Consider the following 24317-nt stretch of genomic DNA (forward strand, 5'->3'; position numbering starts at 1 on the left):
CCCGCCCCCCAAACCATGGTGAAAGTCTGAAGCTAAATATGTTAAGAGGTCTCACAGTAAAATCAGATCTCATTTGTATGGGGAAAGAATTTTTTTATGTTACTTTTTGCTTTGAGGTTAAATATTACTTTTAAAACAAGTTCTTTTAAAAAGATGTGTTGGAACGAGATAAGTATAGAACAACATGGAAATGCCTGTTTATTAATTTTCACTGCATTTTATTTTTTTTTCTTTTTCTCGCTTTTCCTACTATTTCTACTTTCCTTAGTTATAGTAATGCTTTGGGGTTGTTAGGTTGATTGGGGTTTTTGTTGTTGTTGTTTTGTTTTTTCTTTTTTTCTTAAATACCTCTCCTGAAACAGAAGTAGATGTCAAATCTCTTACGCTAGTTGATTTTCTCTTAGCATTATGCATTTTGTTATCTTTTGCCCAAATTGCTTGTTGTGTACAGACATACATCTTTAAATAGTATCTAATTGTAATGTTTTCACACAGTGGTTAATATATGGACTTGGTCATTACATATAAAAAATGGAATCAGACATTGGGCAAATGATTTTTAGTATTCCAGCTATATAAAATTATTACAGCGGAAATTTGTCAAGTCCAACCGCTATATTTTTGTTTTACTTATTTGTGGAAAATCAGCAAATATAATAGAATACCTGAGTATAAGAAATCATTTTAAATCCAGTTTGATCACGTAGAAATGTTATTTCTATGGGGTGTGTGTATATCAAAATGAAAATGTGATCCTAACATGAGTTAGGCATGCACATTTTAACTTTAGTCTGGCTACCATGGATAATAATAGCAGGTGAGTTGTAGGGATGCAGGTTTCAGCTACTGAGATTCTGAGGGTTCTTTCCAAGACTTGTATGAGCTTTAATCCACAATATAGGGTGTAAAACCAATGGTACTGTGGCATTAATATTACCATGACTTTGTTTCCATATGCTTCCATCACATTTGCTAAGTAAGCATGCTCCTGGACTCTTTTCTCTTAAACCAATTTCGAAGGTTTCTATAAAACAATGTTTCACTAACATTTTGGCACTATTGACTTCTTATGGCTTATCCATCTCTTTACTGAGTTGATGTTAAGAATCTGAAAGTGAGCTATTGAGAGTCAGCTGTGTGTATTTAGGTAGAAACACTGACCAGCTTTCTCTGGAGTACTATTTAAAAAGGCAATATAAAGTAATATTAAAAAAAATGATCAGGAAGTGTGAGTTTGGGGTTGATATAGTTGAGCCATTGGGAGTGGCAGGAAGTCAAGAAAGCTCTGTGATCAGATATGAAATAGATGGATAGGGTACACATGAAAGGACATACATTACATAAATCAATACTACGCTCACCTGCTAAATATGGAGGCAGTAGGGCTCTTAAACATTTTATGGTGAAAAGTACACAGGCTAGTTATTGATTTCAACAAAAATTTGGAGGCTATATTCTAAGTATATCAACATTCATTCTGAATATATCAAATATATCATCTATTTCGGGATACATGACCTAGCAGGAAAATGAGAAATGCTAACACTAAGTGAGCTGCCAAGGTGAAAGAAAAGAGGCATGAGCTGAGAGGAGGAGGTATAGTAAGAGATCTGAAAATGAAGTGTGAAACTTTGACTTTGGACATAGGTAAGGAAGGACAGAAGGGCATGTGACAGGGTAACCTTAGCTCTGAAGTTCAAAGGTTCCACTCCATGAAGGACAAAAATAAGTCACAGTCCTGCATTCCCTGTAAATTTCTAGTTAATGAAAATACAGCAATAAATAATATCGATTGCTTGTATTTCTAAACAGAGATTTACGTGATTATGCTGAGAATAATAATATTATGGAGGAAAAGATAGTATTAGCCTGATAATAGCCTCCTAGTCATAGCTGACATCAATTACAGCTAGGAATAAAGCATTGAAGTATAATGAAGAGCTGCCTCCTGAAACATGTTTTCACTACATTAATATACAAGAATAAAATACATAAACTTCTCTTAGCTGCATATCAAAATAATGCAGTACTGAGTTCAAATTATCGGCTTAATAAAGTCAAGTAGATGGTTTAAAAGGTAATACAGCACATTCAGGTAAATTGAATTGATATGCTAATGAAGGTAATGTCTACTGAATCAAGATTCACATAACTGCATGGTAAGATTCCTTTAAAAGATACTCTTTACTGCAGAGCACTGCTGTCGCTTTTGAGGCAAGAATCGTGTTATTTAGAGGAAAAAAAATCTTCTTGAAGATGATATGATACAAGCTAATGCCTTTCAATGGCAGTTGTTCCAATGTAATGTTGTAGTGGTCTAATTGGATTTCGAGTATGAGAGAGTTGCCTACGCTCATAGCCACTTTGGGAAGGCCAGATACAACGTAGTAACGATGGAGAGGTATCAGATATCCTGAGGGTAGGTATGGTGAAACAAGCATGTGAATATACCAGCTTAGCACTTTTTTTTCCAACACAAATGTGTAAATGCAGGTTTCTGATAGGCTGTACAATTGTTAGAGCTAATATCCTAAATCACTAATTTCATTCTCACTATCTCACCTGCTGTGCAGGATGGGGGCTATTGAAAAGACTTTTTTTTCCCCTTTTATTCCCCCCCCATCCCCTTCCTTTTTTTACTTCCGACTTTTTGGTTCAAGTATAGTGGTTTATTTCTTTTTTGAGGAGTCACATTTTAAAGTGTTAGCTAAGTAAATTCAGCAATACTCCAAAGCAGACAGAAATGAAAGAAAACAACTTCCCATTAAACCGAATGTTGTGGTTTTGTTTTGGGAGCTCTGGTTTATCAGTATGTGCTGTATGGGCAGAATTCTTCCAGCTGCTATGGGGGTGAAACCAGACGTGGGACCCGAGTTTATAAGGTGGTATCAGGGATAAGATAAGAAGTGGTAAGAGTTTAGATGGATCAGAGCACTTAATCTCTTTCACATTTTCTTTTTATAGAGAGAGAAAAAAATGTTATTTAGAGCTACATTTGAGTGGTTTTTGTCTTGAACATAGTAACAAATTTAATTGATAAAGGAAAAAATATCAAGAAGATCTACCTGAATTGGGGCCTAATACAGTACATTCATGAGTAATGGAAATATTTCAGTGACAGCATTAAGCTGGGAAAAGAAAACTTATCCTTTCTGAGTACTACATGTCTTCTGGACTGAAAAAGGCAGGGGTTTATGGAAAAGGAGTAAGTTTGTTACATTAGAGGATCCCAGGTAGATCATTAAAATTATTTTAAGAGACTTTATTTCGTCATAACTTGGCTCTTAGCCTATCAGTTTGCAACCTTCAGCATTTTTAGTGCAATTTTTATACGCAGTGAGTTTGTTACTTTTTTGAAACAGTTGATGAAACTTCTCTCTGACACTCATTAATATATAGATAGCTAAAAGGATTATGGCTTAATACATTCTGTCTTTAAGTAGGTATCTAGACAGAGCTCTGTTTGATTCCCAAATAAAAGATTCTTTGTTCATAGTGAAGGAAGTTATAACTCTAGGGTTTTTTACATGGCCATAAAACTTACTTCATTGCAGAAGTAGTCATCCTGGCGCAACTGTTAGAAATATTTGTGCAGAGGCAAGTACTGACTTTTTCAGGTCCTTTCAATGCTCCGTGGGATCTGTTATTAAGTATTTGAAAGGCATTACAAAGGAAGATCAAGGCAGATTTGTTGTTGTTACTGATACAAACATGCAATATAATCCTTTCTACAGTGCTCAGTTACTTCCATAAAATTCTCTCCGTAGAGGTGTTCACAATGGTAATGCCCTTCACTGCAACACAGTCTGAGTGTACTGTGTTGTTAGTGTCCTGTTACGTTAAGCTGTGGTGACCAGGTGGTGTTGTATAAATGACAAATTGCTTCATTCACCCCAGTGAGATACTTCTTACACCACTGATATAGGTGATAATGTGTGACAACCTGTAACTCTTTGGTTTTCCTGGAAAAATCCAATAACTGTAGTGAGACATTGTTCGAACACAAACACATTCTAACTTCTTAGTTTTTCAGTGAACATAATATTGTTTAATGTCTTGAGACAAAATGAAAGGTAATTCCTCGGTTCAGTTTTCTTTTCTAGGTACTTCTGGCACCAGCTTGTTTTATATGGTTAGTTGCATGTATTAACAGAAATAGCGGAAGCTTTTTGGTTAGTGGTTGAAGGCGTTACATTAATATAGAATTACATGCAAAGGTTTGATTTGTTGCACCTTGGCTTTACTGCATGTATTGGTAAAGATGTTCAGTTGTCTTTCGTTTGAGCTGGAATCGTCAGCAAACTGTTCCAGTGTGGAGCAGGAGTGACTTAAAGATAAGGTGTGAGCCCAAAGAGCACAAAAACCCAAACTGATTTCCAGAAATGTAATGATTTTTATCATTTTATGAAAAGCATAGCAACTTCAGCTGTTAGACTTAGTGTGTTCCAACAGAGTGAAACTTCATGGATAATTTTCAGGTGCTTATTTATTATGATGGATAAGTATCACCTAGAAGGAACCTATCTGTAACTCACTCAGTGTTGAGCAAATTTTGGACAGGTGAGCACTTTATTTTCCATTACACTTGAAATTAAAGAAATAAGGTTTAAAAGAAAAGTCTTACTTTATTTTTCTAGTTACCATTTATTCTGTTCTTCTTCCATTGCCTCCAAATTGATTTTAGGATTTATGACACTAGATTTAAAACAGTTTATTATTTTTAGATATTTTACTATATGAAGGGAACTATATGATTAGTTATTAAATCAAATTGTTCTTTGGTTAAGGAACCAGGCGAAGAGACCTGAATTCAGTAACTCAGTAAATGTATTTCTGTCTTCTGTACGTCTGCTCACCTGCTCACAAGTTTTAGTGGTGTAGTTCATAGACATGTCAAACATAAATTATTTTCATATTGTAGGAGATCAAGTACTACATTTTAACAAAATGATAAAATTTTCTTGGGGCTGTGGCACCCAATGTACCGCTCCAACCTGATGGTGGTGCTTCAGGGAGCTAATACCCATTGTAATCAGTTGAATTGGTGAGATGTTGCAAAGTACTGTTCTGAATTAATCAAACAGTTCTCCTGATTGCTTATTAAATCAGCAAGAGAAATGTTGCAAATTGTATATGACAAATGTGGTTCTCTACAGCTAAAACAAATGACCAAAAAAAAAAAGTGGGAAAAGAGATGTCGTGGTTTAACCCCATCCAACAGCTAAGCCCTGCACAGCTGCTCGCTCACTCCCCTCACATTGGGATGGGGGAGAGAATTGAAAGAGTAAAAGCGAGGAAACACGTGGGTTGAGATAAAGACAGTTTAATAGGTAAAGCAAAAGTTGTGCGCACAAGCAAAGCAAAACCAGGAATTCATTCACTCCTTCCCATCAGCAGGCAGGTGTTCAGCCATCCTCAGGAAAGCAGGGCTTCATCACACGTAGTGGGTACTTGGAAAGACAAATGCCATCACTCCAAATGTCCTCCCCTTCCTTCTTCTTCCCCCAGCTTTATATGCTGAGCATGACATCATATGCTATGGAATATCCCTTTGGTCAGTTGGGGTCAGCTGTCCCGGCTGTGTCCCCTCCTAACTTCTTGTGCACCCCCAGCCTACTCGCTGGTGGGGTGGTGTGAGAAGCAGGAAAGGCCTTGGCTCTGTGTAAGCACTGCTCAGCAGTAACTAAAACATCCCTGTGCTATCAACACTGTTTTCAGCACAGATCCAAAACAGCCTCATACCAGCTACTGGGAAGAAAATTAACTCTATCCCAGCCAAACCCAGCACAGAGAGAAGCAGAAAGAACAAGAAATAACTTATGTTAAAGTAGTTGTCTGTCTCAAATGCTTTGCCTTTAAAATAACAATAATTCAACTCTTCTAACAGGAACTTAAGTTTCTGGAGTTTTTATCTGTATACAGATGTTGGAAGTCACTGCCCTTCTCTTCCACCATGTCGCTGCTGCTGAGCTGTGTAGGAGTGTTTGTGCAGGTTAATGTAGACCTACTTGTAATCCAAATTTATGATCTTCTTTTGCCATGTTATCTATTATTTCCAGTAAAATACAATTTGATTTAAAAGTAACTAGACCTATGAAGCTTATGAGATTGAATCTGCTGCACTGTCCATGTCTGATGAATAGTCCCATAAATAATATTTCTTTTGTCCTTTATTTTATAGCTCAGTTCAGGCCTGCAGCAGTTAGCAGTTAGGTCTTGAATATGCTGGAAAGTGTAAGCAATGTGCATTAGAAACACTGATTAACTGAGGTAGCAACTGCATATATGTGTAGCAGGTGATACCGCTAATTAATACCATGACAGATCTTTCTCATAAAACACAGAACTTAGTGAATTTAGAAATAATTGGTTGATACTTTGAGTGATCTGTCTCGCATCAGTCATTTGTTTCACCAATATGGAAGACGTCTTGTAATTTCCAGTGAGGCTTCTCTTCCATTTCATAGAGTCTGATAGATATTTCCGTGTGAATTTGAGTCTTCACTAAATAATTTCTAAAATGTGTCTAAAGAACAATCATAGTTAAGAGTTTGGTTAAGCTGTGTGTTGTCAGGAGCAGAACAGGTGTTGCACACTTTAATTATGTTAGAAAGGAACACCAAAGCAATCAGAACTGACTTGCCACTAGTGTAAGTAGGGCATTACTTGTTTTACTCCTACAAACATTGCTCCTGCTGTTGAGGAATTTAAGTTGATGTTTCTTGTAAGTGACATAGTTGCTGTTGGCATGGCATCTGTAAATCACTGCATAGTACAAGGGTTTTAATAATGTATGATCATATCTTTAGTTAAGGAGCCAATTAAAGCCATCCTTGCCTCAGATCTAAACCTCTTGAATATTAACAGTAAATGCTTTATCATAAATGTTTTAAATGTATAAGGCAGACTCGGCTTAATGAATTACCCCACATTTCAGTGTTCCAAAATTTTTTGCACAGCAAATTACAAATTGAGCCAGCAATACTTTGCATTGATTTTCTAACCACCTCCAGCTGCAAGGAATTGTATTCATAGGTACAAATTTTCAAATCATAAAAATATTGATGAAAACTATGTGTCCAGTCATTTTTATGTTACCAGTACTTAGCTGTTTCCACTCGAGTATGCTTAGTACTTTTCTGGTATAATTTTAACATAACAAATGGTAGTGTTCCTTGCATATCCTTGGATATATTTCTCAGTAAGTTAGAAGTCATACTGTTTGGAGGGGAGGGGATGGTGTTTGGTTGGGTTTTATTTATTTACTTTAACATTTCATTCTTCATGTGCATTTTTGACCCCCTTTTGAGAGCCCTGGGAGGTCTTCTCTTATTCTCTTCTGCTTACGTGCTCAAATACCTAGGGTTGCTGTACTTCTGACTAGTAATGATTCATCCAAACAAACCTTGTATAAAAAGGGTTCTTTCAGTAATTGTCATCTTTTTTTTATCATTTTCATCCTCTTTTAAAATATCCACCCTTCTTTACGACTCTCTGTCAGATATTCAGATGCCAGAGCTAAATACAACGTTACATATATATCTTCACTATATTTTTATAGGAAGAATTTCTGAATTCCTTGCTTTTTTTAAACACAGGTCAAAACCGCAATTATTTTTTTGTTGAGCTACTTTGATGCAAGTTGATATATCTTTTTTTTTTTTTTGACCATTTGCTTCTGTATCACTTTGTTCTAATACTTTTTAGGTATTTGTCATCTTGTATGTCACCTGATTCCAGTCTAGATCTAGACAGCTCTTACTGAGGTGTCCTTGGAGCAAGAAATAATTATTGCACGTTAAATTCACAGGCTGGTGGAACATGAGAAGCTGGGGAAAATGAAAAACATTCTCAGATTTCATTGAACAGAACTTTCCTGTATTTTCTTCTGTTTTATTCAATGTTTAAAAATGTGGAGGCTACAATGTATCTAAACCTAAGCTAAATAGACCCAAAGCCATGAAACCACATCAGGATATACTGTGATTCAAAGAAAACAAGTCCTGTTGAAGATTATGTGCATTTTGGAAGGAATCTGCTCCATGTCACACCAGCCTGGAAGGTATCCAGAGCAAGCTCATGTCTGCTCTCTAAATCCCATGTCCACTTTGTGCTAGAACTAGACTTCCTGAGGAACCATGCTTTCTCCTTTTATTTAAAAGAACTATTTTTTTCTATAAAATTTCATTTATTAGGGTCCCATTTTATGTATTCAACCGACATACAGCCTGTATGTTGGCTATATTAGCCTGGAGAAGAGGAGGCTCAGAGGTGACCTTATTGCAGTCTACAACTACCTGAAGGGAGGTTGTAGTGGAGTGGGAGTCGGCCTCTTCTCCTGGGCAACTAGTGATAGGACAAGAGGATACAGCCTCGAGCTTCGCCAGGGGAGGTTCAGGTTGGACATCAGGAAGAATTTCTTTACAGAAAGGGTTATTAGACATTGGAATGGGCTGCCCAGGGAGGTGGTGGAGTCACCATCTCTGGATGTGTTTAAGACAAGACTGGACATGGCACTTAGTGCCATGGTCTAGTTGACAGGGTGGTGTCAGGGCAACGGTTGGACTCGATGATCCCTGAGGTCTCTTCCAGCCTGGTTGGTTGGTTGATTCTGTGACATGTCATAAAGATAAATTAAGGTGATATTTCAGTTGCGTTTGGCTGCAAAGCTGAATCAGGGATAGGATTTGAATAGAGATTTCAAGGCATCAAAATCTTACTATTTTCTTCTACCAGATTTTGAATTCATGTGGTGAAAGTCCATTATGAGATCAGGTGATATTCGAGATTTCTGCCCATATCTCGACAGGTTCTGGGAAATAGAACTGTTTTGGGTTGAGATCTGACCTGAAACAAAACCTGCAGAGCCAAGTTCAGATTTACAAAATGTATTATCACATCATGCAGATGTTACTTATGTTCCCGTGCACATCAGTGTTAATTTGGTTAAATATGTTCAGAACCGTTGGTTGCTTGGTTGATACGCTGCTTATATGTAGTAGACAAACAATTACAAATCCTGTGTAATTATTGTATACCAATATTTTTAGCCACTTCAATGCCACACTGTTGTTTGTATTTGCATATATTGCAGAAGTGAAAATGTTTGTTGCTGTACAGGCTTTGCAGGTGTTACATGTGCTTTTCCTACTCTAGAGTTCAATGATTTTGTCTTGTGCGTTTTATTTGATTTGTCACTGGTATTTTCTGTATTTGCAGCAGGGGTTTCCTTCAGTATAAAATAGACTCTATTAGACTTTCTTGTCTAAGTGCAGGAAAACTTGTCTCCTGTCAAAAGACAGAAAAGCTTTCCACCTTTGTTCTACCTTAATTCTTTATTTTATATATTTATTTATGTCCACTGTTTTTTCCACATGATTTGATTCTGGCAATAGATTTTTCCTCCTTGCTTTTTTTTAATACTCCTGCCATGAGTCTGTTGATTCAGCTGTGAGAGTCTGAAGGATTACATGTTTTAGGGAGTTGTCAATAAATGGGGTTTAGATGCCAGTGAATAGCGCTGTTTCCTTTTCCACTAAGAGACAAACAGAATGTCTTCTAATGCCCTTGTGTGCTGGTCTGTATCTCATGCATCTCTGTGGCAGTGATCAGAATGTGAATGTTAGCGGTTTCTATGCAGTTAGAGGAGATATGAAGTATGTAGGACTAGCACTGGTGTCTCATACCAAATGCTCCACGAAGGAAAATGAAATGCCATGTTCTTAAGAGCTGGATTTAGGTATTTATTTTAGTTTGCTGTTGCTCATCTGAGTTGCTTTGATAGTGACTTAGAGTGAATATCAGTGCAAAATACCAGTTAATTTCATTTACCTCTCTTTACTTAGTCTTCTGTCTCAATATTCTCAAGGAATTAGAATCTGTGCTTAATATGTTCCAGAATTTGTCTGTATCTTACTGGTGCTATTATAATGAAGGATTAAAACAGATCCTAGAGTATGCATATTTTTATGCTTTGACACATATGTCCTAAGTACTCTTCTGATGCTGGCAGCTGAGCTTTGGTATTAGTAGTCCTTCAGGGTATCCACAGCTGAATCAGTGGTATGCTCAGCAGCAGCTGTAACCCGAGTTAAATGTGTCAGCTGTACAAACGTAAAGAACAGAAGTAAAATATAATGTAGTTGTTCAGAAATGTGAGTATTTGTAGTCAGAACAGATTGCCCAAGTCATAGTGTCATGTAAAGGTGAAGAATTGCTCTGGGAAAAATAGGGGATGGATGAGGGCATCGTCATGTGGCTGCCTAATTAATCAAGCCAGGTAGTTCATTCAGATTTTAGTAGTTTAAGATTCCATCAAGATCCAGTAGAACATGCTGTTTCCCTCTAGTTAAAATAATTTTCTTGTTAGTGGGGGAAAAAAAAAAAGAAGAATACAGATTTTTCTGGTACCTCCTGCTGTGGGAATCTCAGGGCCAAGTGTAGCATGACTAACTGTGACTACAGAAGTCTGTGACATGTGGATGAAACTCTTACAGCACTTAAATACTATCGATATCTATTATTCTCCAACAGGGAAAAAAAAACAAAATAAAATGTCTTCTAAAGGGGCAAAATTCTCATGCTGCAGTCCTGTTCACCTGCTGGGGAAGTACTTTTAAACCCCCCAAAGTGATCAAGGTTTTTTTTTTTTAAAATGATTCAGGATTCTTTTTGTCTTCCCCTCTATCAGTTGAGTCTAAAGTCCATTGACAGAGGAGCTAGTTTAGCCCTTGAATTGTGGTTCTTTTACTCTTCTATCACGTAAGGATTTATAGTTAACTTTTTGCTGTATAAAGCTGCTTTGTTCCTGACAGGAAAGTGAACGATTTCTAATTTCACTGGAAAAACAGCCTGTAGTGTTTTTAATGTCTGTCCTTCTCATTTTTGTCTGCCATGTCTCTTCCTCAGTGAGCAATATAATTAAAATTCATAGTTTGGCACCAGGATTTTGATTATACAGTTAATTCTTCATCATTCCTATGTCTTGACTTAATCGGGTTTGCCCAAGCTTGTGTTACCCACCAACAAAGTGCTCTAAAGTTTTTTGTTCATCTAGGGTTTGGGCTTTCTGCTTACTTTCCCTCCCATCTGCCTTGTGGTAATCAAAGCTTTTAAATTGTCTTGTAATTCAGTATATGCAAGTAAGTCGGGTCAGTGGTCCTTTTTTAATTAATGACATGCTTGCCAGGCACTTGTAGGAAAATGACTCTGTGTGGCTACCGGAAATAATTAGTATATGTATTATGTCGATTTAATCAGCATAAAAGATGCCTGTATTGTACTTCAGGAAATGTCATCTGTTAAAAGTATGACCTTTAGCTTGTTTCCTCTTTTTTTTTTCTGATTCCGAGGACTACAATAATTGCAAGCATGTAGTGTTGGAGGTGGGAGTATACCACTCATCTTAGAGGTGAACATATTTGTTCTCACTACTTGAACAGGTGAAAAGTAATTGCAAAAATATGCAAAGTTTGACCTCATTCTTAAGTATGTAAAAGAATCAAGATAAAAACAAATATTTTATTATGCAGTTAAAGGTTTTATTTTATTTCCGTAGGTTGATTTGTTGTAGCATACAGAGGGTACAGAGAGTGGAGAAGTTACTCACTCCAGCACATCCAATCCCACAACTGCTTGTTTCTTATTCCCTTAGTTGCAAGAAAGAAAATACTAAGTTAACCAAGATTCATTTGTTTTCTTATGGGGTGTATTTTTTGTATAAATATGTAAATAGAAAGCAAATGTTAAGGCAGTTAAACTTCCAAAGTTGGACTCTGAAAGGTACAGGGTTACTGAAATTCTTCGCTCCTGCAGTCTTGAGTATCCTTTGATCTCATGATGATGTCTTATAGACAGTTCATAACAAGAGCGATGTGAGAAGCAGAAAAGGCCCTGACTCTGTGTAAGTGCTGCTCAGCAACAGCTGAAACATCACTATACTATCAACACTGTTTTCAGCACAAATCCAAAACACAGCCCCATACCAGTTACTATGAAGAAATTTAACTCTGTCCCAGCCAAAACCACTACAGTGTGTTTTAAAAACTTAGTGAATGATCACATAAACCATGTTCCGTGCATTTTAAGCATTTGTCAAAGTTGCATGTGCTGAAAAGTTGTTCATATTAATTTCATTACCTGTACTCTTATGTTCCAGCTAATAAATCACTCCAAGAAAATTATGAGATGGTAGACATAGTCTGATTGCCTGAAGGATACTTTTATTTTTAATCATGACTCAGTTGCATTTCTGTCTGGCAGAAAACTGCTTAGGATACTTACAAATTTTCAAGCATGTCATGAGCTATAATATGCATTTTAAATTTCTGAAATCTGTATGCTTTGCATTAAGACTTCTTGCTCACATTAGAGTTGTCCACATTGCAGTTTTAAATCGCTGTCATATTTCTGAGCCAACTCTTTGTTTCCAGCCCATTGTTTTGTGTTCTTCTCATTAAAATGTACTACTTCATTAGTTACAATGTCTTCATCTGACTCTTCTGAAACAGGTTATGTGCCTTCAATATCACTCTTCACTGGTGATATTTGAAATTCAGATACAGTTTGTTTACGTAGCAGTACTGAGCATTTCTAATCAATTCTGCCTTGTTTGAGGGAAGATTATCTTTACAGTCTCAGGCTATGGCAGCTTTAGTATCTTGCATTTTTATGCAAAATCTGAGAATGTGATCTTAGAGGTTAGGGTGTTTAAAGTAATTTTGAAGATTGCGTTATTTTAATTTCCACCAAGTAGAAGAATGCAAGACTCAGACAGAAAATCATGCTGGTCATTCAACTTGAGATAGATAAGGAAAGAATAAAATATATGTATTATATTGGGGAGAAAGGATTGGGTTTGTCATATCATCATGTTCTACCTTGTAATAACATTACAACATCAAAATAATATACTTCATAAGATTGAGATTTTGTTTTACATTACTACAAAATTTCAGCTTTCCAGCAATGTGAAACATTGTCATCTATTGTTCAAAATAACTGATAGGCCATTTAGCATACTAGAATAAGCTTTGTTCCTTTCTGCCTATTGTCAGAGAACTTTGTTAACCAGTGAGCGATATGTTATTTAACCTGTGTGCAGTATGATAAAATGCTTTTCCTATGGCAAACTATTCAAGCCTATTGTGTGTGTCTCACCCTCTTGACATATTAAAAACAACAAAAAAACCCCCCCAAAAAACCACAAAAAAACCCCAAACAAAAACAAAACAAAAAAGCCAAAGCAAATCAAGTTTGCTCTAGTGTTACAATTTCATAACACAAAAATCTGAATAAATTAGCTTTTAAAACTAATTATGAAGCAGTTTCTTGTGTTCCTATTGATATTGTTACTTTATTTATTTTCTAAACCCTTTAAAGCAAGGAAGCACAACTGAAGTATGTCAAAGTATCCCCATTAGCGATGCTCTGTTAGTTAGCCTAGAGCATGTTTTGTCCAAGCAGCACAACTCAATCAATACCTTTCTTGCCTGAGAGAGACGAGGGAGTCTCTATGGCGAGCCAGCCTCCACGCGCACTCACAAATGTTCCAAGATTGTTCCTGTGGTTAGTTGAATTCTGCGCTTCTGATGCTGGATAGAACGAGAGCGTTTACTGTCGTTGTATCCTGGTCATTGCCTGTGTATTTAGGGTTCATGCTGTGCTTGTGAATTGATGATAAGAAAATAATCTGAAAAGACTGGACCAAATACATCTGTGCATGTAACTTCAAGGAGGAGGCGTACCCTTAGCTGAAGATGTCTACCAGACCTCCTAAAACTGAAAGATTCTTTAAAATTTCAGGTTAACTTTCTCGGAACAGCAAAATATTAGTCCCCTGAATAATTTGATTGTAATCTTTTCAGTGGATCTTCAGTGTGAATTTTGCAGAAGGTCAGCTTTGTGAGTAGAAACCTTGGAGTCTTACTCCTGTGTGTCCTCTGTGCTTTTGCTATGGCTGTTCCTGACTGTGCGTCACTTGCAAAAGCACTGCAAGTTATCCTCGGCGTGTTAAGAAAAACTGAGGCTGATACGGTTTTGCCGTCATAATGTGAATCCCAAAATGTGGCTTTTCCTGTATCACCTTGCACCAATTGACTGGCTCACATGGGCAGGTCTGGGGAAAGAACTGCTGTTTCCCTGATGGTCAACCAAGATTCCTGTGATGCTCTTGGCAGGCACTTGTCACAGTTACATAACGAGGGCTAAGTTCTGCTTTACTCTTAAAAATGTAGGTTCACCTTCTTTATGAAAAAATAAATATTTTCTCCAGTTTTGCAACTTCTACTTTTTCTACATAGAATGATTTGCAGGAAGTTTGCTACTGTGATAATTAATTGATCTGTGAGTTAATATTAATTAGGGAATAGCATATCATTCTTTTTTGTTTCAAGTCATAATTAAAATATTTTTTTTAAGTTAAATTTTTAGCATGTTGTGTGTCAGGTTTGTCAAAAGATATAATAGTTGTTTTTTTAAATGAAACTATTATATAAGCTAAAAGGAGCAGAGGTCAAAACCCGGCAATTTTAGTGATTTCATGATATTCAGGTAACTTTGTTGTCTCTTGAAATCGTTTGCATGTAATGGGTGGATTTTTTTAAATTATTTTTTTAGAAGATTTTTTTTCTATATATAGTAAAGACAAACGAATATCAGTAGTAACAGTCATTGAAGCTTGCTTATAAGAGCTCTTTCATAAGGCACTCAAGTCTTGAAGTGTAGGAAGAGGTTGAACATTAGTATGGCAAATAGCTATGAGGATTTTTTTTATTGTTTAAAAAAAATCTCAGGACTGAAAGCTGTGTATCTTTTCAGCTTGGTGTGATGAACACAAGCCAAAATGATGCTGTTGGTGGATGGCCATTATGTTGGAACTATAATTATACTGCATAAGTGAAACGTTGCTTTATACCACAGACCGAGGATATTGCTTAAGATGCATACATTCTGATACTTCTTAATTGAAATGAGTTTATTTAAAGACAAAGCCTTGTGCAGTGTGGGTAACCCATTTTGGTGGGTAACACTATTCGTTTTAGGTTATTTTCTGTGTTGCTTGTTCAACGTTTGTTGAGATGGTGTACAATATTCAATTTAAAATTTTTTCAAAATTTATAGTAAGAACTGCTGAATCTCTTAAGAAAATGTGGGAATCAGACTGAATCAAGGTTAATGGCTGTTTATAGAAGGTGAAGCCTCCAGGGTAATAGAGAAGGTGAAGAGGTCACAGTGTTCAAGAGCACCTCTATTTGATTTTCAGTTAGAGTCTAGAAGTATAAGTTATACAACCAGGAATGAAACCCAGAGCTAGCTTTGATTCATAATATTTGCTCAGATTCAGGTTGCTTTTTTTTTTTTTTGCTATTAAGAAAAGATACACTGACAAAGACATTGATATCCTATACATCCAGTGTTAGAATTGGAAACAGTCATGCTAAAATGGAATTAATTTTTGGCTTCTGCAGAAAAGCCTCACTGATTTGTTGGTTTTGTCCTGGCTGTATGAAATCTTTCATTGTGTTAGAAAGTAGTTGGTAAAGGGATTTTTTAATTATTATTTAAAGCCTCCATGAGCACACATTTGCACTAAAAGACCACTTCTGAACCAGAAGGTCCCTCATTTTACTTTTCTTGGCAAATTAGTCTAGAAAGATCTTTGATCGATTTCACAGCTCTTTAAATATTTTTTTTTTCCTTAAATTGTACTGGAGCCATCATCCTAAGTAGATGCAAGTTTGCTGTGAAATTTATACTCTCTTTACTCCTTTTCTTATTTTAATTTTATTCTTTTTAACAGTTACTCAGTTATTACAGGTCTGCACAATATAGTCCAGCTGAATTATTTATATTTTAGTGTGTAGAAGTTTGTCACACTTAACTTGTGCTACTTATCTTTTTTTTTTCCCCCTGTAGGTATATTCGAATTGTTGGGACCCACAACACAGTGAACAAAGTTTTCCATATTGTGGCATTTGAATGCATGTTCTCAAACAAAACCTTTATTCTTGAGAAAGGCCTGATAGGTAAGAGATAAAACTGTTTTCTTTTTACATGAACTGTTGCAAACACTTGCCTTTGAAGACTGGCCATCACTGTACTCTTACGCCACTTCTGTTTCCACACAGAAATCTCTAACTTGAGTTAAATGATGCTGTTAGCATAGAAGTAGTTGGCTAGTCCTTGTGACTTTTTTGAAATTCCATTTCTGTGGATTAATTAGTGCTGCTACAGGAATGCTAAAGTTCAAATTAAATCAACTACTGCTGCCAAAGCCACTGGTAATTGAGTCACTCTGTGCTGTTAATCCAATTTTCCTGTGTGTGTCGTAGTATGGTTGCTCTTGCCTCCCACTAGATGAGCCTGAATTCGTAATGAGGATGGAGTAACCAGAGCTATTTATTGCAGTGAAGATGGATTTGGGCATTTAGGGCCTCTTATACAGCCTGGTTTCAACTGCTGAAAGTAAACTCTCATGTGCTGATTTTCCCCTAAAAAGTCATAGACACGCTTAGCAATGACAGAACGTTATGTTGGCTACCCTTATTCTCAGAATGCCACATGGATGCAGCTCTGTTACCTCTGGAGCTCTGGACAGCTTATATAATACTGATTTAAGTACCTCTACATAGTACTGCATTACTTAAGATAGAAATCCCCAACAGACCAACAATACTGAATGATAAACTATGTCAAAGTCAGATTTAATAACAATTTTTTTTTTTTCTAATAGCCAAAACCAGGTTGATTTCTGTGCTTTCTTCCATATAAACTCACGAGTGAGATCCTGAAATTCATTGGGAACAGTTTTGTGCACCTTTTAGTAGTTGTCTAGGTGGGATTTCCCACAGTTTGCTACTTCTGGCATGAAATTGAGAATTTTAGCAAAATTTTCAGAGTTCATGCTGGTTTAAAATATATATTTAAATTTAAAGTATGCACCTGTGGTAGATGTAAGGGTAAACAGTTTTCAAAAAAGGATGAGAGGGAAGATTTTAGTAAGATGTATTTCTTTTAAATGTTTTTCTGAGAGAACTATAATATTTAGCTGTGAAAAACTGGGACACAACTCCTTCAGCCTGTTCCCCATGCGCTACACAAAGGCATTGCCTGACAAATCATGCTTTACTAATTTTTATGTTGTATAGTCCCAAAGTGTACAAGCTGTCCCATAATGCAAATAGGAAATTTTCCCTTTGTTTTGGGGAGTTTGCAAGTAGTATTGCAACTGCTATAGAAAATAGAATAAGCAGTAAGGAAGAACTGTATTTAAAGAAAACATCTACCTTCAGTAAGCTAGTTAGGGGAAAACCAAAATATTTCAAGTTTGATAAAACCTTTGAGCTAAACTTCATATTTAGCGCTGCTAGCTATGAAGTCCTAAATTAATACAAAATCAAAGTTGCTGTGGGCAAATAAGTGATGCATGTATCTGTGTGTGTATATATATATATATATGATCTAAGATTATCAGTATTATTTAGCAAATATTTAATGTAGGACTCAAATAACATTTGCTTTCCTTTTTTTTTTTTTTGTGTTAACTCGAAGATTGGTTGTAACAGTAGGCAAGGTAGTGAATTGATCTATGTTCATGGAAGTGTAATTGTACTGTAATTGACTTGTCTTTCTGACACTCTATGATATTTTGTGGTTTAGTGAGCATTTTAGTGAGATGAACTATTTGATCTGTTTCAGCATTTCATGAGTTTCAAAGATAATCTAGGGGATGGAGACTTTATATGGCTTTATTAAAATTTATCCATTTATGAAAATTTTTATTGTAGTTACAGAATCTTATGGGTAAATAGGTTTGGATTACATAATAGTAAGTATCCATTGTTGTTCATGGTGATCAGTGGAACTATGCTGTCATTCAGTGTGGGTAAATGAAGCTGTTGAACATGTAAGTCATTTGAAGCGATCTACAATAAGCAGAGAGAGGCCTGTAGAGCTTTTTATATTGAAGGGATAGTAGTCAATATAAGTAATAGAAGTTAAAAAAGTAAGAGTTCAGTGAGTAGTTAATTGAAAGAGGGATGTGAACCAACTTCTGATTGTCCATGAGGCAGCACCAGTTGGATACATGACCTTGCAGAATTTATGGTGAGAAACGGACAAATGGAAAAATTTTGGGACTAGTTGAGGGCTGTCCTGCTGTGAAATGGTGCAGGGGCACAAAGGCTGTTCCTCCAGAATTTGTGTCCATCAACATTACCTATTCAAAAATACTCTGAACAGCTTTGGTCCAGCAAAGTGACCTTATATCCATTTAGTGCTTTGTTTTACATACCTGTGATGGTTACTGTAAGGTAGAATGTTATATGGCTCCCTTGATCAAGCAGACTGTCCCAGTTCCACTTCTGTAAAAAATGAGTGTGACTACCAGTGAGGTAGTTGGCACAGATTTATTGTATTGCTCTAATGAGGATTTGTAATGCTTGTTTCTATTTCTGCAGTGACTGGATAGGGTAAAGTGAACTGCAAGCAGTTAGGAAAGCTCCAGGAAATACATGAAAATGCAGTAATCAGAGTAGGTTGCTTTTAAGCTTGACTGAGTATAGAAGCTTTCAGCCTCAACTGTTGAAAAGCAGTATTAGGAAATACTATTGGGTTCATTGTTTATGCAGTATGGTATTAAAGTAGGTTAGAACAAACACAGCTGCTGTTTCCATAACCTGTTTTATTAAGAAAACGAGATGTTGGTCAGCTCTTGAAGGCCATATGGTTCTTTCAGAAAGACTTTGTGACCCTTGCTTCTACCAAAGCAACACTGAAAATAAAATGCAAAGAGTTTGTCATTTGAAGCCTCGTTCCAAAGAAATAAGGCCACTGAGGTATTTGTTTAGAGATCTTATGTGGAGATTTAAGAGTAAATATTTATTTAATTTTCATGAAGCCTATTCAACTTGATCAGAAAGCTGTATATACAAAAAAGATAATTTATCAGATATATTACTACTGATACATAGTATCTATGTAATGGCTGTCACTGTAAAGTGAAGATTAGAAGGCTGGTAAATAAATAATAAAAATTAAGCGCTGTTTCATTACAATAGCAATTTTATTTTGCTGTGTTTTAGCGTACAAGGTTTCCATGACAAATTATTAACTTGACGTATTACATTTAAAAGTTAATATGGAGGATGATTTATACAGTTACTTTACACAGTACCGGATGCAGTACTGACGTGACCCATTGGTAGCTGAGTAGCAGTTTTGAAGTAAAAGTAGCAGGAAATGCTCTTTCTAGCACTGTCTGATGTTTTAGTGTTGGTTTACACTTTGTTGTCTTGTGAAATGAGGTAAGTGACAGAAATTAATTTAATCATATGAAATTATTCCCTAACGCAGATGTTAGAGTTGAGATGTAATTTTCCTTTTGGCATAGTGTTATCTCTGATGTTAGTGTAAGTTAACAGTTCTACATATTAGAATCACGAGATTGACATAACTTTCATTTAACAGAGATGTAAATATTTTTTTAAATCTTAGAAGCATAGTGTTTGCTTTTAATTAACTTCTGCTTCTGGAATTTAGAGTAGTGTTTAGTCATTAATATTTAATCTAGAATCTAAAACAAATGAAAGTTTTCATGAGCAAGAGATGTACTCCTTTGGAGGCAGAAGCAGTACCCAGTGTGATGTGATGTTTTGTAAAAGCTTCTAATCTGCCCAGTGGCAAGAAGCTGCAACAGTGGGTACAGGGCTGCTTCTATGCAATGACTCTTTTAGTTTGGGGTTTGTTTTTTTTTTCCCCACCTAAATACAAGAAGCAATTCCTCTTTTCTGCCTCAAAGGGAAAAAATTGATAACCTTACTTAGTCCGTTTATCAGTACTCAGTGCTGAGGGACAGTCAGGGACTCTGCAGGCATGTGGGTTTGACCAGCCTACCATCCTATTTTGAGCCCGGTTAAGGTCATAGGGAGTGCAATGTGGAAGGCTTTTATATGAAGTGGTGTTTATCTGTAGTCTGTCTCGGTCTATCAGACTATCTTGTAACTTTTACATTACACAAGAAAGGGAGAACAGTGAATGATGACTGAAGAGCAGGAGACGGATATAAACACTGGAATGTCCTTGGTCACCCTCTGGGGAATGCTGTTCAGTACTTATGCATCATTGTGAACCTTCATTTGTGTGCTGTTCACTGCCTTAGGAGAACTTGTTTTAAAAGGGAAAAAATGAATAAATAATCATTCACTTGTCTTCTACTCACTGGCAGTTATTGGAAAAAAAAATTAAATGTATAACAGAGAGAAACCAGTCATACCATTTTCCTAGTGTGTAGTTCAGCTTTGTAAAAGATTGCTTGCTCTCTCTCTCTCTCCAAGCAGTGAGAGATGCTATTTTTGTGTCTAGTTTAATGTTGACTCCACACAAAGCTATCATATTTTGTTTCTTCTCTTTTTTAAAGGTTAGCCTTCTTTCAAAACTATGCAGGTTTACCCAGCAATGTAAGTCAGCTCTGCGGCAAGCATAGCCTTAGGAAATGATGAAAATTTGAAGATGATCTAAATACTGCAGGGACTTTTTTTTTTCTCTTTCTACAGGAAAGGACAGCCACATGGTCGGTTTAGTTACTGCTGCCCACTCTTCAAGAGATCTGTTCATATGGTTCCAATTACTTTTTTCTTTTTTTTTTTTTTTTCCTTTCTTTTTCCAGTGCTGCAAGGAAGGATGTGTGCTTCCTAGGGCTGTTCTGAAACAACAGCTATTTCTGAAAGCCTTCTTCAGGCAGAATGTTTAATGAAAGAGCCTTGTAGTCAGCCAATTGCTTGGCAATTAAAAATATGGCCAGTTCTAATTGCTTGAATGCTTTTGGTCTAATTTATTGGATCAGAAATCATGAGCTCTAGCAGATATCAACTGAAAAATCAGCCGTCTCTGAAGTTATTCTAATCCAAACTGACAGCTGGACATTGACAAAATATTAGTGGGGTTTTCTTTTCCAGCTAAACAGGGCTTGCAGAAAGCTTTTCACTGAAACACGTGGAAGTGCTGTTGATATTTATTTGAAGTTGGTACTTCTTGAGTTCTTCATTGAAGATTCAAATGAAATGTAGCAATGTCATCAGCAAGTTTCAGCTCAAGAAAATAAGAAACAGTGCGTGGGAGGGGAGACTGGACTTCATGACTGTACTTTTAATTAACTGAAAAGTCTGTAGGCTTAGTATTTTCTACCGTGTAGCAAATAAACAAGTGCTAATTCATATACTGAATAAAGATTAGACTTTAAAAAATCTTTTGGCATGTGCAAATAATGAAAGCAAAATGCCCAACATCCTCTTAATTATTTAATACAATAAAATCAAACCCTGGAATAATAGTGACATCTATAATTCTGGTTTTTTTTTAATTTGCTCTCAGCTTTCTTTTTTCTAACCATTACTTTCTAATGAGGAAACTTTTGTCAGCTTGGTAGATGTTCAGATAGAGAAGGAATGCAATTTTACCATTAAAAATGGAGAGATTGAAAGCTGAGCATTTAACAGCTGTCAGAGTGAGAAAAAAATCACTTCTTTGTATTAACTAAAACAAAAATTTATTTCTTCTAGTATAATTTCTTGTTTATAGTTTCTTCACAAACTAATGGGTTTGTGTCTTAAGAGAATTTAGTAAAATGGACAGTTGTGTTGCAGTGATGACACTTTAGCTGAGAACCTTTGACTGACTGTCACCTGGAGTGCAGTATTAATATATTCAACAGTCCATATTGCTTTAAATTCCTAACTTCATATGAAATAAGACTACTTGGTAGATCTGCTGTCTCTCTGTATGTTTATTTTAGTAATTGAATTAAGGTTCATTAATGGCTGGTGCGTGAGCTGGTGCAGGAACCTGCTCCGTTCTGTTCCTTTCTGTGTTGCTAAGAGTTGTTTGAGGATTTTCTGTCATTTTTTTCTCCCTCATGTTAGCCAGCTGATTGCAGTGAAATTACAGTGGATGGACAGAAAGCAAAATCTGACCTGTCCAGACTGGGAGATGAAAGGAAGTACTTTACACTCAGATATGCAAAGCAGTTAATGCGACTGTGTTAATTTTTTCCTGAGTACATCAGGGAAAAAAAAAATCCGATGGAAAATCAAGTAAAGAAAAAAAGAAAAAAAAGCTTAAGGAGTGATAAATAAATATGACTGAGGCTACCACACACTCATGGTACATTTTTCACCTGGGGGATCTCTAAGGACAGTTGAATAACATATCTGTCTTATCTTTGAATATAGCCAGTATAGGTGGCCCTTAGGCCATGCCTTGAAAATGGTAATCCTTTATAAAAATGCTATTACTAGAATTAAATATACTGCCAAGCTGTTCATTTCTTCATACTGCAGCATAAGACCAGGAGACAGGAAAGTAAGTTTTAATAAATGGTTTGATGCTGCTGTCCTGTAACCTCAATCATCATCTCCTTTTGTTTGCTTACAGAATGTGTACGCTTTGCTAACGCACATCTTTTCTGTTCCATAAAAGCAAATCAGATTTGTTAGAGCAAAACTGCTGTATAAACAGTGGAAAAATAGAATTTCCGTATTTGTAATCCCCTCTTTTGTTTTCTCTTACAACATCCGTTACTGTAAAAGCTGGATAGCTGGCGGATTAAAAAAAAAGAAGCAAAAATAGAAACAAGACTGTTGGTTTTGGCAGTATGTTTTTTTAAACAAGTGACCTAAATTGAAGCAGAAATTCTAATGGGAAAAAGAAAGACAACCAGAAGACTTGAAAATACAGCACAGAGCAGAGTCCCCACCATATGGTATTTTTAATAGATTTATCAAGCAGATATAAAAGATGATAATGAACATTCAAAATAGGGAGTGGCAGACCCCCTAGAGAGAAGGAACAGTATGGTACCTTCTGCACACTGCAATTAGTTAGAGTCACTTTCTAATTAACTGTTGTAGGGAAGACCACAGAATTATATTAAAGACACACTAAGACAGTTTCTGTGCGGTTGTTAAGGAGTTTGACTAATCAGGGTAACATCTTAGGGGGTCACAGATTTGTGCAGAAATCTAAACGTGTGAAGGAGCAGGAGGATGCTCAGAGGGCATGCAGGTAAAATATTGGATGAACTGAGGTGTACTGTGTTCAATTAATGCCTTACATAGCCCAGAGGGTGTCCAGAATATGCAATAGAGCCTCAATGTGAACACTGATTTTGACACTTCATTTTCTACTTGTTTTTTTTAACCTAAGTTTTAGTAGCTTCCTCTTCCTACAAAAAGCAGCAATATGTAGAAGATGCTTTAATGCCTATATAAAATGGATACTCAAAGAAGTTCCCGTACTTCTAGGGCAGAGGGGAAGACAAGGAAGCCAAGGCAAACTTTATTTCGATGCCAGTACTCTTAGTTTGCATTGTCTTTGCTTTATTGAGATTGTTCCCAGTGAAGTACTTCTGATGTCTACCACCTGCTCCCCCATAAGAATCTGGGAATTTCTGAATGTCTCTTTTCAGTAATAGCGAATCAAGAGGTTTCTAGAATAATAATATGGTAGTTTTAGCAATTTTTATGAGCAGAGATGATAGTACATTTGATAGTACAGTAGATTTTTCGAAAACTGTTGCCTTTCCACTGCCTTGGATTATTACTTGGACACGAGCTTGCACCTTTATCTTGTGTGGTTTATGGTGTGCTGGTTGGTTGTTGGTTTTCTTAAGATCATGCTGCTGATACCACTAGCACACTTAAACCACAAAATCCTAGCTCTTCATTGAAAATTGTCTCTTTTGGGGATGCTGGAGACTCTTACGATTAGCTCTGAAATATCACAGAGCTATATTTCAGCCATTTTCAGATGTTGCAGTATTTTAAATACATATTTTACAGACAACTATTAAAAGTATGTAATTAAGTTATTAGTGTGCAGTGGGCTTAAAATGGTATATCTGCATCTGTACTATACATAATTTGTTTTCTTGTGAAAATTCAAATAGTGTTGGTTGTAAGTCTTCTGTATTTCTCGGGGTTTTTTTGTGCCATTCTTGTTTTGTCTGTGTGTGGTTCTATTTCTGATTTTCAAAAACGTTTGATATGAGATACTGTGAATTTGGAAATGATGGTAAATTGATCATTGTCGTTGTGATAATTTTTGGTAACTTATTTCTTTCTCTCTCTCTTAAATTGTACTACCACACAGATTGGTTGTCCTTCATCAGAGTTGAAACACAAAATCTGAGCTTTTTTTAAATACAGCTTGTGCTGAAATAATTTTTGTTATCATTTAGATAAAACAATCAGTGCTTTTAACATTTTCCCAAAAAATCAAAGGCTCAACAGGCAACCTTGATTTTTACATGTTCAGGGAGCAGG

The 24317-nt window shown here is 36.2% G+C and overlaps 1 protein-coding gene across 2 annotated transcripts in view; it reads left to right on the forward strand.

The window, feature by feature from the left end:
- Positions 1 to 24317, forward strand: part of BTBD9 (BTB domain containing 9) — a 135734-nt gene that overhangs the window by 67064 nt on the left and 44353 nt on the right. For both annotated transcript variants that reach the window (XM_068397358.1, XM_068397352.1), the window contains one exon: positions 15916 to 16025. In XM_068397358.1, coding sequence (XP_068253459.1) covers positions 15916 to 16025 — 110 coding nt within the window. The remainder of the gene's footprint in view (positions 1 to 15915; positions 16026 to 24317) is intronic.

The sequence above is a fragment of the Nyctibius grandis genome, chromosome 1 (genome assembly GCF_013368605.1).
Source record: "Nyctibius grandis isolate bNycGra1 chromosome 1, bNycGra1.pri, whole genome shotgun sequence".
Taxonomy (NCBI): domain Eukaryota; kingdom Metazoa; phylum Chordata; class Aves; order Nyctibiiformes; family Nyctibiidae; genus Nyctibius; species Nyctibius grandis.